The 15,775-nt window shown below is 36.2% G+C and overlaps 1 protein-coding gene across 1 annotated transcript in view; it reads left to right on the top strand.

Annotated features, from left to right (window-relative positions):
• Positions 1 to 15,775, top strand: part of MRPS10 (mitochondrial ribosomal protein S10) — a 457,510-nt gene that overhangs the window by 182,941 nt on the left and 258,794 nt on the right. Inside the window, exon 4 of the mRNA XM_044061852.1 lies at positions 917 to 1,056. Within this exon, the coding sequence (XP_043917787.1) occupies positions 917 to 1,056 (140 nt within the window). The remainder of the gene's footprint in view (positions 1 to 916; positions 1,057 to 15,775) is intronic.

The following is a 15,775-nucleotide window of genomic DNA, read 5'->3' as shown; positions in this document are numbered from 1 at the left end:
CTACACCAGAGTGATCTGGGGTAAAGGATGAATGGTTTGAGGTACAACAAATGGCCACAGTAGAATCACCGACTTGCTGCTCAGCCAAATTACTAGGCTGATGTAATGGCAAAGGCTGTTTGCTTAACTTTTTCTTTTTGTGGCTGGAAGAAGGACCGACCATGGGACCAGTTGTATGTTCTGTAGTCAAGCGGAAAATGATGACCCTTTCTCAGGGAAGACCAGCAGCAAATACCAGTAAAACTATCAGTCCACAAAAGTTAACACTTTTTTTTTTCTTTTTACACCAGCACTTAAAAAAAGCATATTCAAACATTATGCCAGCCACATCAAGGACAAATAAAGGTTTCTCCACAGAAAATATGTTTTCAGTTAGTTAACCCTACTTTTAAACTGACAGGAAAAACAAGTGCTCCATTTAAAAGTGCATATTAGTTTTGAGACAGTCCATTATAAAACAAAGTGCTATAGCTTTAAAATAACTTTTTGTAGAGGAAAGTAGTAAACATCAGTAAAGTTAAGAAAATGGAAGTTTTTTACCCAAAGTGAACTTATGTGCCCAGCAAAGGAAAGCACAACCCAAAGTCAATCCTGAAAAGCCTCAAAGGACCATACTGTTTGGCAGTAAAGCTCTAAAGGGTTTTTTCCCAAACTTGTCTTTTAGCTCAGCTTGTGCTGCTTGACAGTTTGGGTGTGGGAAAGGTGCCCTGAAGCTTTGAAAGCTGGCCGTCAGATCCTTGGCAGAATATAACCTATATATTTAAGGCTAGTGCAGCAGTGATCAATATGATGAATGTCTCTATAATTAGGTAGTGTTTTTGTCCAGTTATACATAATGTTCTAGAATGTTTATCCTGTGAGTTTAATAAAACAAAATAACTTAAAAATCTTTTTTTTTTTTTTTTTTTTACTGTAGATTACTGTGACACAGGAACCAGAAACACTGTACAAAGGAGTATCTGTTCTTGTAAAAGGTCATGACAAAGCCGTGTTAGACAGTTATGAAACTTTTGCTACATCCTCAGCAAAAGAGCTGGGCATCAAAATAGATAAAGTGTAAGTTTTTTTTCTTCACCTTTTTAGAGCAGCATCCACTGTAATGTTGCATTATTGTTTATTATAAATATTTGTTTTGTAGTGTACTTATAAATATTTATAAACTTTGAAGATGTGTCCATTTCATATTGTTAATATGCGAGGGTGAAAGCCATATCTCCATAGACCATAAGTAAGGTGCATCTTCGTGTCCTGGCTGCTTAAGAAAATTTCAAACAGTTGGCAACATAATCTGTCATGTTTCACTGTGTTTTGCAGTCACTGCTCAGGTAAAGATACCTTTATAAGCTGCAAGTTTGTTTTTATCACTTTGTGGCATTTCAGCTGCAAGTTTGGTAACTGTGTCTAATTTTAGCAGAAGTTTTATTTTGTTCTGCTTTGAAATAAAAGCAGCAGTCCCCATTATGTACATTTCCCCTGGTTTACACTGCAGCCTCTGTCATAATTCTGCACCTTCCTGTAATATAGTTATATGCTTAAAGACATTTCTCCATGTGTTCTGTCTACCTGAATCCCAGCAGCTTGAAATGTTGTGTTCTAAAGTCAAACAAAAACCAGCAGTGATTTCTTAATTTAATCTGCCTTTGAAGTTTCACACTGTACGTAAGGTGCTGTTGAAGGCTACTGTGCAGTCAAAAGCCAGAAGTAGTTGTAGTTTGCAGGTGTTATTATTTTGAGTAATCTTAAAGTAAAATGCAATAAATTTACAAGAAAAGTTTTAAAAAGAAAACACAAGTGGTAATAAGCAAGAACATCTGTAGTTTACACGTGTTTTGGAAAACTTGCAGATATATCTTGGGTTTGCACATTGTTGTCAGTCTTTGTAGGGCATACTTTCAGACAAAAGTATTATTACTTGACTTCTGGCAAGCTTTGCACTTGTTTCTAGACAATCATACTTTGTATGTTATCCATCTGGCATTTTTCTTATAGTTTCATAGGTAAGTACTAAATTAGCTGCTCTTGCAGGACATTTTAAGCCTAGCTAGTTTCCCTTTTAGTACTTGAATTAACCTGTTCCCATTTGGTTAGTGATTGGCTTTACCAATTCCATGGTCGATAATTATATATTATCCTTAATAAGAATAACTGGGATAATGTCATACATAATTTTAGGGGACACACAGGATAAAGCATTTAGGAGCTGCCTCTGTTTATTAGTAGTACGGGGGAAAGTCCCGGAGTAAATGTTCTGTATCCCATCCATAGATAGAAGTTGTGCTTGAATATGTTTTATGTGGATGGGGAGTCTGTTCCAGAGCAGCAGTACCCTCTGCATATGCCTGTTCCTCCAAACTGTTCTACTGATTTTGCAGAAGAGGTTTAGATCCCTAGACCAAGTGTTTCTGATGTGCAGTAAGTCCATCATTACTTGGTCGGAGGGTGCCTTGTATGCCAGACACAGGTCACTTTTTAGCAGTCTGTAGGATACAGAAAGAATATAGCAACAGGGCTTTGAATTGGTCCATGTAGGACATGCTGTTTAGGCCTTGTATCCTTTTAGTAAGGTATCTGTGTGGGTGTTCCAGTTGTTGCATGTGTCTGTACAGATACATGCCTATGGGAACATTATATTCAGTTACTTAACTTATTTTGCAGCTTTTGCAGTTAACTTGAAGTCTTTTATAAGCAAACATTTAAAGTTTTGACTAAGTAGTTGTATCTAAAACACTAACACATAAATCAACAGATTAAAGCCAAGCCCTAAACTCATTCAGCCCAGTAGATATGACTATGCAGCATTGCCGGTTCTTACCTTAGATGTTCATTTTGCAGTGTTGTTTGTTTTCATACTTGTGGTAGTGTTTTGTTATCCAGTGAGTTACACATTATTGAATTTAATCACCTAAAATAAGAAAGTATGATGGCTTCGAGGTTAAGCTTTCTGCCTCTCAGCTGCAGGGCACTGGATTAATTTATTGCCTACAATTAATCTGGTTTTCTTTCACTTCCGACAATGTTTGACCAGTCTAAACTGCCGTATGTATTGCATTTTATCCTTGCTCTTGTTGCTTGTGAAAATGGTTAGAGCGAGACAGTTCACTAGCACAGTTAGTAGGTGAATGCATTAAAGCATGTCAGCATAGTGCAGAAAAAATAAAACCAGTCTAGTATTTGTATCCTATATGCCACTGAAAGCATTAATATTTTCTTGATGACTTCTCTGGAAAAAGAAAAGGAGTATCCTGTGAAAAATAAGGGTGACAGAAAGAGTCAGTGTTGGAGGCATATGTACGATACCCCACAGTGGAATTTTGTTAGTAAATATGAAACTGTTAAGTAATATTTTAAACTTTAGTGGCTTTGGAAGTCTTATGCAGTATTGGCTGAAAATTTGGAAGATGACAGAGAAGCTTAACATTGAAATTGCCCCTTTACTTGCACAGCTTGAGATATTGTTTGTTGCTCATATCCTGTGTTTTGCTGATGTTAATGTTTCAAAATTCAAACATCTTGAGAGGAAAATAACAGTGAAGTATTATTCATCTGAAAGCTGAAGTATGGACAGGCGAACTAGGCAATTGACTAGGATGCCATGCTTGTAGGGGTACTCTTTCTCTATTTGTTTATTTTTTAGAGCAGTGCTTCTTTGCTTTAGAAATAACAAGCATCCCAACTAAAAGGAAATGTATTCAAACAACAGCAAACAAGATGTATATATATAAACAACAAAGGCTGTTGGCCGAGGCGCTAGAGAAGGAACTGTTCAACGAAATAAATTTTATTGGAAGGTAGAGCTGGGACTCACTGATAGTCTTTGTTGTTTATATATATACATCTTGTTTGCTGTTGTTTGAATATGACAAGTGAGTCCATGTGCTCCTTTCCTAGAATATTTAGAGAGACTGGTATGGAGATGTTTAATCGGAATGGAGAAAATAGCAACCGTTCCAGTAATTTGCCTAATGACACTGGTACATCAATGATAAAGAATGCAGTACCAGAAGCTACAGGAGACTCAGGCTTTGGTATTATAAAGAAATGGGAAAATTCCAGGAAGAGAACTACTACCAATCCTTTTTGCTATGGTAGGCAAAAAGAACATTATTTCAGATAATCCAGATGTACAGGACTTGTGTTCTAAACTTGAAAGATTGATTTTTAAAGAAACACCTACTTTCTATAATATTGGCAGTCTTGAAAGATATATTGAACTGGATATAACACCTAGAGGGTTAAGGTCTATTAAGAATCCATCAACACCATTTGACCTTACTAATGAAGTAGAAGTTAAATTTCATGAACGATGGATAGCAGCTGCACATCGGTGCAGTTTAGAATGGGTGTCAATTTTAATTGAAAGAGACAATATGAAAAAAGACAAACTTGTAGTTGAAACTAAACAAGTTTGTGAACAACTGGTAAATATTACATCAAATTCTACATTAGAGAATTTCCTACAGGCATTAACACCAAATTAAATAGTTATGAAAAAGATCTGGTAGAAAGAAAAAAATCTAAATTAACTAGAGACATTAGAGACTATGACCACAAGAGGGCGTTTGTATTTCCTAGCTTTCAAAGAAACAGGAGAAAGAGTGTCTCTTTTCAAAAAGGAAATCCTGCTTCAGAAAAATATGCCAGTAAGAACTTCCTGTCTGGTGAAAGTGGAGGGTCTTCATGGGAAGAAGATGACAGAGAAACTTTTCCTAGACTGCCAGTTGCAGCAAACCCAGAAGCATTTCATAAAACCTACTCAGAATCGAATGGACATTATACCAATACCAGGAAAAGGGGCTGGAACAATCCAGAACGCCAGAGAGACTCGGGCGATGGACAACATAAGAAAGGTAGATGGACATAACTTACATAGTAATTATGTTGTTAACTTGTCCAGTTATAAACTAGACAAGATAGAAATGTCTGTTTTAGAGAAGGGTTTAAAATTTGTACCCACATGCTTACCTAAAAAGTATGAGGTTAAAACTGAATTGTTCCAACTATGCGAAAAATGCATTTAAAGGAACACTTCTTTAGATTAAATAAAGCAACTGAGTTAGATACTAACTGTGATGTTTTACTTTCATTAGATAGTGAAACAGAAAGTGAAGAAAGTTTTTATTCATGTGCATCGGGTAGTGAAGATGAAAACAATGCTTATGACTTATTAAATACACATATGCTTAAAGATAATAACTATTTTTTACCTCCATGTAAAAATTCTAATATAGTACGTTTTGAATCTCTATTGAATACAATGTTAGAAAAGGAAATAGAGGGCTTTATGAATAAAAAGCATACTTATAATCTAACAAAATTGGAATGGGAAAAGTTGCAACAACTGAGTAAAAACTGTAATATAGTCTTTAAACAAGCAGACAAAGGGGAAAATTAGTTATATTAAATTCTCATGATTATTATAGTATGTGTATGCAACATCTAGATAACAACAATGTATATTGTAAAACTAACATTAATCAGCTATGTCAAGCAGAAAAGGATTTTGAAAAATTATTACAGAAAGGTGTGAGATTACACTATCTAAGTCAAATGGATATAAATAGAAAAATAAATGTAAAGAACAGAAAAATTGCAAAATTCTTTTGCTTACCTAAAATTCATAAAGATCTGAACCGACCACCTGGTCGGCCTATTGTGTCAGCTTTTGGATATTTTACTTATAATCTTTGCATCATGTTACATGAAATATTGATAAAGAAAGTTCTGTTGTTACCTTCTTATATACAAGATTCGTATGATTTTCTAAGGAAAATAAAAGATATATATTGGGGTGAAAATATGTATTTTATTACGGTGGATGTAGAGAGTCTCTACACTAATATTTCCCATATTTTGGGCTTGGAAGCTATAAAATTCTTTTTGAATGATAGTCCTAAAACATATTATGTCCTGGAACTGGTGGAATTCTGCTTGAAAAATAATTTTTTGAATTTAATGGCACTGTTTATAGACAAGTTACAGGTACTGCTATGGGGGCAGCGTTTGCACCAGCCTATGCTAACCTGTTTATGGGGCTATTTGAAAATGAACATCTTTATAGGTTGCCTTTCTTTCAAAATAATGTTCTAAGGTATTTTAGATTTATTGATGACCTAATTTTCATTTGTCATGGGGATTGGGAGACATCAGATAATTTCATTGATGAATTAAATAATAACAGATTTGGTATAAAATTTAGTGACATACAAAAGGGAAATCAGGTTAATTTCTTGGATATTTCGCTTAGGGGCAATAATGGCTTTCCCATATATACTAGTATTCATAGAAAATTTGATGAAATAAGCTGGAAAATGTGGGGAGATAGTTGCCATCCCCCATCGTTGTCAGCCATCCCCTATGGGGAATTTTTGAGAATAAAAGACTCAATTCTGATATTAATATGGCTTTTAGGGAGGCCTATAAAGTGGCTGAGATATTTAAAAATAGAGGGTATAACCCAGATGATGTAGAAAATAGCTTGTATAGAGCCTTTAAACAGAGTAAGGGCACTACTAGACAAAATAACTATCAAAGGAGCAATAAATATGGGACTGAACAGGAGAGAATGTTTTTTGTTACAAAGTACACTAACTTCTCTATGATTGGTAATAAAATCATTATGGAATATTGGAATTTTATTAAAAAGATATAACATCACTGAAAAATATAAAATTAATGACATCATATAGAAAGGGGAAAAATATACAGGACTTTCTGATACACAGCATTTATAAAAGCCTTGTACTAATGAATTAAATGTTGTGAAGAATTTGGGAACATTCCCTTGTGGAAAATGTGCTATATGTAAACATGTTGTAAATGAAGTGAATAAAATAAATGGCAAAATTTTTGTTACAAAAGGCAAATATACATGTATGAGCAAAGGTGTTGTGTATGTCATATTCTGTGATTGTAACAAATATTATATTGGAGAAACAAAAAGAATGCTAGCAGATAGGATAAAAGAACATATTAGAGATGTTAAAAATAATAAAATTACTAGTCCTATTGCTGAACATTTTAACTCAGTGTACCATGGAAATATTGAGAATATAAAAGTGTCTGTTCTGGAACATGTTCCATTATATTATAATGATGTTGATAGGCAAAAAAATATGTTAAGACAAAAGGAATGCATTTTGATTATGAAATTTGGGACTTTGCATCCACATGGAATGAATAGAGAATGTAACTGGCAATGTCTTGTTTAAGACTATGACTTTAAATATATTTAAGCTATGTGATTTGATAGTTTAACTATGTAATTGATTGATTACTTGGTTTTTTGTATATATTGCAAGTGTTTTATGAGTTTTACTGTTTTACTCTGTAAAGGCTGTTGGCCGAGGCGCTAGAGAAGGAACTGTTCAACGAAATAAATTTTATTGGAAGGTAGAGCTGGGACTCACTGATAGTCTTTGTTGTTTATATAAAAGGAAATGTACCCTTGAAGCATCAGGATGCTCCAGGGGGTGGTACTCTACATCAGTCATGTTATTTTAGCTTTAATGTTGCAAGGTCACAAGAGTAGGCACCTCTCAGTGTTCAAATATAGATGCAAAGTCACCTGAAGGAATTTCAGAGATGGGCATATTTCAGAATCAGCGACCTAAGAGATTAGAGGAATGTTGTACAGTCAGTGAATTAAGTGTTGTTCTTTTATAGTGGTGCTGCTGGCACTTATCAACCAGGTACTTATAGATTTTTTTTCTAGCTTTGTGAATTATGTGGGCACTGGCAGTTGGGATGAGCGAAATGACACGATGAGACATGTTCACTGTTTTTGCCGTAATGCTGGCCGTGATCAACCATATAATTTGGGCAATATTTCCAGATTTGAGATTTGTCTGAACAACTAAGGTGAGAAGAATGGCTTCATGAGAAAAGTGTCATTACTGTTTCTACACTGATGCTGCTGATCAACCAAATATGCTTGGAAATATTTTTCTTGCTTTGTGATTTGTGTGGAATACTTTAATATGTGGCAACTTATTTTTTTTTTGGACTGTGGAGGTGAAATAGTAATACAGAGCCATCAGATGTTCTGGCTTTAGCTACTGGGTGTGGCTGGCTGGATGAAAATAACAAGCCTTGTCTTTGCTTAGTTTAAACCATTACTAAATGGCTTTGATGGAGTATTGTGCTTTTGTGAAAAGTAAGATGGAATAGTTAAGTGGACACCTGATACGCACAAACAGAGTAGGCATAATTGCTGTGGCTGTCTTCTGTAGAAGAAAATGAATAGCTGCCTACTGCTGTTTGCTTATTAGTTTAACTTTGTAGGACTAATATGATTATGTGAAACAACATGCAATATTTTAATCTGTGACAACTGTTTAGAACAAATGTGAAATACGTTACACAGTCATCTTCTTTTATTATCTTAATCAGACATATGAATTGTACATAGACGTGGCTAAAACTGCTTGGTGGGGATTGTCTTTATGAAAGTATCTGATCTTGTTTTCATTTGCCCAGTTTAATAGTTACTCTCAAAAAATAAGGGATTAATGCATCACAGAATACCCAGACCTTTAGAAATTCTTGGGGCTGGTAGTCCCCCCCATACACTATGGCTGTGTAAGTGGATTTTGGCATGGGATTAGTTATTGCCTCTGCCCTGAATCCCACCTAGTCTAATTCTAGTCCTGCTCATGGGTGTAGACAGAAGGTTGCGGTACTTGTGTGAGGGATTGGAGACATTGTCATTATTTCTTTAACATTCATCCCAAACCTCTGAGGTCACTGTATCTTGTATTGGTCTGGGGACACTGTGTGGTCATTATTTTGTTAATTTTCTTCACAGATTGAGAGGGGTGCACAGAGGGTTGCTATAACTTGTGTAGAAGTAGTGTACTTTTTTCAGAAGTAACAAGTTTGAAACGTTATTGTAATCATTTATTTTTTCATTTCCTCACAATCAGATGTCTGATGCATATACAAGTGGCTTTCTTTTTGAGGGAAGAGTAAATAAGCTTGCTGTTTATACATGTCTGATGGAAAATGTGTTGTACTTTTTTAGTTTTGTCCCAGTTTGACATCAGAAACTTACACAGAAGGTGACTTTCTTTAGGAAGAGTGGGGGAGGAGACTTGCTACATATAAATATGACAACAGTATCTTAATATTTAAATGTGGGCATTAGTGCCCTAATTTTAATCCCGGTTTATTACCCCAGGGGGATTCATAGAAAGCAACTACCCTTTTTTTAAGTTGAAGGGAGTAGGGGCCAAATAGTATACCTAGAAATGATGTATGCACACTCGCAAGCATTTGTCTTAGATTATTGTGAACTGGTGTTTTGTCAGCTTTGTGCATGAAAACTTGGATGCAGCTGGTTTCTTCCGTAAAAAAAAATAAATAAAATTAAATTTTTTTTTTAATGCATAATTTTTGTTCGGGCCATCATTGGATAAGAAGGTTGGAAAAAAGCTCTAAAACGTGTTGCAGAGTATCTATAACACCATGATTTGCAGCCCCCGACCCCCAACTTAATTTAATTATTATAGGGAAGTTTTTGGTGAGTTAGGGTGTGTTGAAAGGTTGCAGAAAAAAGAAAATTATGAGTAACACTGAATTTCTTTTCTTAGTCATGATTTTCATTCAGGCCATCGGTGGATGAAAAGGTTGTTTTAAAAATCTAAAATATTACACAGAGCATTTAGAAACCCCATGGCTTCGGGGAGACTAGCAGCCACCAGACCCCAGCTTATTACTGTTATTTGTAGGTATTATCTTGGTCAGTTAGGTGGGCTGAAAAGATGCAGGAGAAAAAAAGTTTAGTAATACATTTCTTTTCTGATCGCATTTTTTTCAAGCAATCATTGGAGAAAAAGGTTGTTTATAAACTCTCTAAAATTCATCTCAGTGTGTCAAGAAACCTTATGACTTAGGCCCCCAGACTTCTGGCTTAATTCAGGCGTTTCCACTGCAGTTTTTTAAAAAACAAATAAAGAATAAGGCTAAATTTCTTTCTTTGATCAGGCAGTCAGTGGGTGAAAAGGTTGTTTAAAAACTCTTAAAATGCACCTTGGAGCATGTAGACCCCTAGACTCCAGGCTTTTAATGTGTTTTATCTCCAACAGCTGTCAGAGTGCAGTCTTGCTTAGAAAAAAAAACACGTTGGATGACTGAACAAATAACTGCAGGAAGGAAATGAAGACTGTGATAAACTGTGAGAAAGTGGGGGGGGGGTAATCTGGGCAGTGTGAGAAGGCCGGTATGGTATGGGATAGGGGTAGTGCTGCAGAGCTTTTTCTCCTAGTGTGCAAGCTTCCCCAAGGCTGTCACTGAGAATTGAGGAGTAAAAAAGTATAGGTGGTACTATGCATCTACCTTTATACAGATGGTGAAAATTGAAGTTGCTGTTAATTTGTTACAAACATTAAGCTGGACAACATTTAATTTTTAATTTCAAAACTGCGTTTATGCCTTTCCTTAGAATCTGTTACGTGACAGTTTTTACAAAATGAGTACACACAATAAGGATTTCTTATTGTGTAGAGCATATCTTGTGATCGTGCATGTGTAATATTTGTCATCCTGATCCTAATTTGCATTATAAAACATAGCATTCTTCCCTCAGAACTGTATTTCACCTCTGCCCCTTTAACCAGATCACAACCTTCATTGCAAACATGTTTTTTTCCCCTTTAGTCTGAGTGGAGGACTTCAGATAAGTTTTAAACTTAAAGCTAAACCAAAATAATATCTAAAATAAAATGATTAATATTCTTACATTTCAAGAAGACAGTTGTAGAGCCCTCACAGATTTGATTCTGTGGCAATGCGAAAGCATTCCTATAGTTTCACATGCTCATTAAGCAGAGCTGTTACGCTTTCTCTGACATCAGTCCTTGGCTGTCAGAAAGGGCATTGCTGCACTCGATGCTCAGATGGCTAGTATATTATCATTCATTCAGCAAGAACTTAGTAAAAATTTGAAATGGAATTTTCCATAGAAGTATATTATTAATAGAACTTTCTTTGTAAAGAAAACAAGGTGAAATATTTGCCATTGATGTTTTGTAATAACTGGATTAAATACATACTTGTGATGTTTTGTAATGACTAATACTAGGAGGTAAGGAATATGTTAATTTGGTAGAGACGTACCATAAATAAGTTAAAGATGCTTTCCAGGGTATGTACAAACCTATTCCTCTTATCGCAAAATAAAAAATGGTGAATTTTTAATTTTGAATAAAACTTTGTTTTAGAAATAGCCCTACTGGGTTGAAATGTAAGGAGACCTTGATTTCAGTGACAAATAATTACTGTTGTTTAATTAGTGTGTTGTTGTGTCTTTCGGCTTTTCCCGGTTATAGGTCGCCACAGCGGAACTCCGGTCCGCTAATGATTGGCAGTAGATTTTTACGTGCTGGCTTGCCGGGCCTAATGCACAACCTTCAACGAAGGAACACCCATTCATGCATGTCGCCACACAGAAGACGCTCTAACTGAGAATCGAACACTTTGAGGCGACAACGCTACCGCAGCACCATTAGTGTGTATTTGTAAGTATTGTTCATTATTGCATGTTAGTGTGTTATTGTGCCATTGTCTGAAAATTACACTTGCAGATTCCTAATAACTTCATTAATGAATATCCTAAATAGTAAGTGATTTGTAGTAGCATAGTCACCGTGCCTGATGGAGAGGTGTATTACTTGCAGAGCTTGAACTTCTGACTTTAATTTGCCATACAGATGCTGCTTAAATTCCAACTTTCTTTTGATTTATTTATTCATTCATTCATTTATATATTGTAAATAAATGATTAACCTCTCATTAGACAGCTTAATTATGATGGTAAACTAGTTTGCGTTGAAGAATGGCATACATCTTGGGAGACGTTTTAAGGATGAATCGTTGTTGATGTGACACCGCAACCCTATGAATAAATGGAGGAAAAGGGGTTAATGTCGATGCCAATGCCATTGTAGTAGCAGCAACTATGTTGCAGAAGTACATTTAGTTGAGCTGTGTGACCATCTCTTTCCTTAGAATTGTTTCAAGTCTTACTTGAAGGTAAAGACTTGTACATCTTGAGACTCAACAACTAATACTTAAGATAGGAAAAAATGAGAGAAAAGTGATGCGTCATCAATCTGCAGAGAAGTCTCCAGGGACATATGGCATTAATGTGGAAGTTTGGAAGTAAGGAGGGAAGAAGGTGATAAAGACCTGGAAGATTTTATTCAATAGTATGTTAAAAGGAAAAGAAGCACTAGTGTGTGTGTGTGTGTTTGTGTCTTTCGGCTTTTTACCAGTTAGGGCTCACCACAGCGGAACTCCGGTCCGCTAATGATTGGTAGTAGATTTTTACGTGCCGAGTTGCCGGCCCTGACGCACAACCTTCAACGAATGTAAGCCCATTCAGGCATGTCTCCACACAGAAGACGCTCTAGCTGAGAATCGAACAGGACAATGTCTTACTGTGAGGCGACAACGCTACTGCAGCACTACCACCGCAGTGAAAAGAAGCACTAGTATCTTGGAAAAAAAATCTGTGATGGCTGTATTACCCAAAGAGAATAAAAACCCATCAGACCCAACCTTTTATAAACCCATTTCAGTTTTAAACCAGGATCATAAAGGTTTATGTCTATATTAGCTATAAGAATGGCAAAGTTGTTGCCAAAATTGATAGATATGGATCAGTGTACTTTGTGGAGGAGAGGCAAACGTTTGACCACGTTAACAAAACAATGATGACCCAGTGGGAAGCAGAATGTAAGAAAGTACCATTGTCATTGGTGGGTCTTGATGGAAAGAGAATTCAGCAGAGTAAGCTGGGATTTTATGAATAGAGTAATGGAAGCATTTACATTCTCTAATACAATGTTAATAAGCAGGAAATATGAAGGCTCGACAGCAAGAATTAAAGTGGGAGGGTTTCTCTCCGATAAGTTGTGTGAAAAGAGGAACAAGGCAAGGTTGTTTGCTTTATGTTTAGAGCCACTGGCAAAAAAAAGGGGGGAGGGGAGCTAAGAAATTCAAGGATATAACTAGATATGGTGATCAAGAAAAGTTGGCTTTATTTGCAGATTATACCAAAACGCCATAGAACAAACAAACCAAAACACTAGAAACACATTCTACTCAGCAAACTTAGGTTGTCACCACGACCTCTTCTTAAAATGAGTGCTTTCATTCTTTATGCGTACACCAAGAACTTCATCAGCTAAATGTAATGCAACACATATAAGGTTTAAAAATGGTGTCCAACAAATCACATGATAAAATATCCGATATTCTTTTCCCCAGCTTTTAAAGTGACGTGTATATAAATTGTTCTAGTAAAATCATTTTATGTTGACAATTTAATTTAAACCACGATATTTATCCGCATTGTCTGACTTGCTATACTCACTCTTGGCATTGTAAAAGTATGTTATAGTTGCCAGAGAAGTCACTCATGTCAACAGAATCTAGCACAGAACTGAAATTTTTTATAATTCTCACACTGCAAAACATGTCTCACTAAGGCATTACTAGTCTCCCCTTTTCTTATTGCTAATGAATGTTCAGAAATTCTACGAGAAAGTGTCCCTTTGGTCTTTCCAACATAAAAACAGGCACATTAGTCACAGTGAGAACCTCCTTCGAACCACAGTTGCACTTTGTATGCAAAAATATTCATATTTAAATGACTAATGAAAATACTCGTATTCAAGAGAAAGTGGCAGTGCTTGCATTTGCCGCATTTAAAAATCTCAAAGGTACCCTCTCCAATTTTTTTCAGTCCAGTCTGTTTTTCTAGAATAGATATGATAGAATTCATCCTTTTGTAGGTGAAAATCAAGTGTTCTAAAATTCTTGCAACATCCCTATCGCCTAAAATTATTTTCCAGGTATTCTGGAGGATATTTGTGATGATAGTCATGTCATTGGTGATGGGGAGTGGAAAGACACTTCTATAGCCAATCAGAAGACACGTCTGGTGGGTGTTTATCTCCTCATTGGCCAACGAACAACGGTTCTTGTCCTTTCCAAGGACTGGTTTAGCTTTCCCAGTCTGTAACAAATGAGTTTCACCCAATGATGGTAGCTAGCCAATCAAAATCATATCCCCTGGCCATGAAGAAATGCTTTCATGTTTGTTTCTTCCTTGAAAAATGTATCATTGCTTGTTAATCTGCTGAGCCATATTAACTTTTCCTTCACCACTTCCTTCATTTGATGTATGTGCTGACTTTGTCTATGTAAATAATTGTTCAGAAAGTTTCCTTCCTGTTGATCTAAAGTCTTGATTCAACCATCAGATACATCGAAAGTCAAATTGATGTCCAAAAAATGAATGGACATCCCAGAACCACTATTTATTGAACTTCAGAAAAGGGCTGCTGTAATTAAACCATTCAAGTAGTTTGCTGAATTCATCTCCAGACCCTTTCTACACAATAAACTGGTCATCAATAAATCTCTTATAGAAAGCCACATTTGATACAGCTGGTGAGGTTTAAAGTATTCCTTTTCACACCGTGCCATGACGGTGTTGGCAAAAACAGGGTCTGCACTGTCTGGACAATAACTGTTTTACTTTTGCAGGAAAACACTACAAACAAATGTCTGGTGTGGCGATGAGGGTCAAAGTAGCCCTGTTTGTTTGTTGGCCATTGAGGAGATACACCCCCCCCCCAGACAAGTCTTCCAATTGTCTGTAAGGGTGGCTTTCCACTCCCAGTCACCATTGACATGACTATTATCAGAGATATTCCCCAGAATAACTGGAAGATAATTTTAGGAAATGGGGATGTTGCAAGAATTTTAGGAGAACACCCAATTTTCACCTACAAAAGAGTGAATTCTATCAGATTCATTCTAGAAAAACAGACTGGGACCGAAAAGAATCGGAGAGGGTACCTCTGGGATTTTTAAATGCAAGCAATGCCACTTTATCTCAAATAAGATGAGTATTTTGATTAGTCATTTAAATATGAGTATTTTTTCATACTAAAGGCACAATTGTGGTTCGAAGGGGATTGTTTACTTTGCTCACTGTAATTCATGCTCCTGCTTGTATGTTGGAAAGACTATTAGGAAGTGATCTCGTAGAATTTATGAACATTCATTAGCAAAAAGAAAAGGGGACACTAGTAATGCTCTAGTGACGCGTGCTTTGCAGTGTGAGAAATATAAAAAAATTCAGTTCTTTGTGCTAGATTCTGTTGACATGAGTGACTTCTCTGGCAACTGTAATGTGCTTTTAGAATGCTGAGAGACAGAGTAGCAAATCGGACTGAATTCAGATAAATATCCTTGTTTAAATTAAACTGTCAACATAAAATACTTTTTATTAGCACAAATAATTTAAATGTTGTTGTATCTGTCGGCTTTTCCCGGTTAGGGGTCGCCACAGCGGAACTCCGGTCCGCTAATGATTGGCAGCAGATTTTTACGTACCGAGTTGCCAGCCCTGACGTACAATCTTCAACGAAGGTACGCCCATTCACGCATGTCTCCACACAGAAGACGCTTTAGCTGAGAATTGAACAGGACAATGTCTTACTGTGAGGCGACAATGCTACCGCAGCACCACCACCGCAGTACAGCACAAATTAATTATTAGCACAAATAATTTAAATGTGCTTGTGGAAAACTACAAGTTTATGTTTTACATTCACTAGTTTGATCTGTTACTTTGATTTGTATTGACATGTCACTTTAAAGGGGCACTGGCTCGTTTCTGAAGTAGCAGTTTTACCTCGGTCCGAAGATAAAGCACTGTCAATCACTGAGTTAGTCCCCTCCCATTTACATGACATCAGTTCTG

Source organism: Protopterus annectens, chromosome 1.part0 (assembly GCF_019279795.1).
Source record: "Protopterus annectens isolate FY-2018-M chromosome 1.part0, PAN1.0, whole genome shotgun sequence".
Taxonomy (NCBI): domain Eukaryota; kingdom Metazoa; phylum Chordata; order Ceratodontiformes; family Protopteridae; genus Protopterus; species Protopterus annectens.
This window is presented reverse-complemented; position numbering and strand designations above follow the sequence as displayed.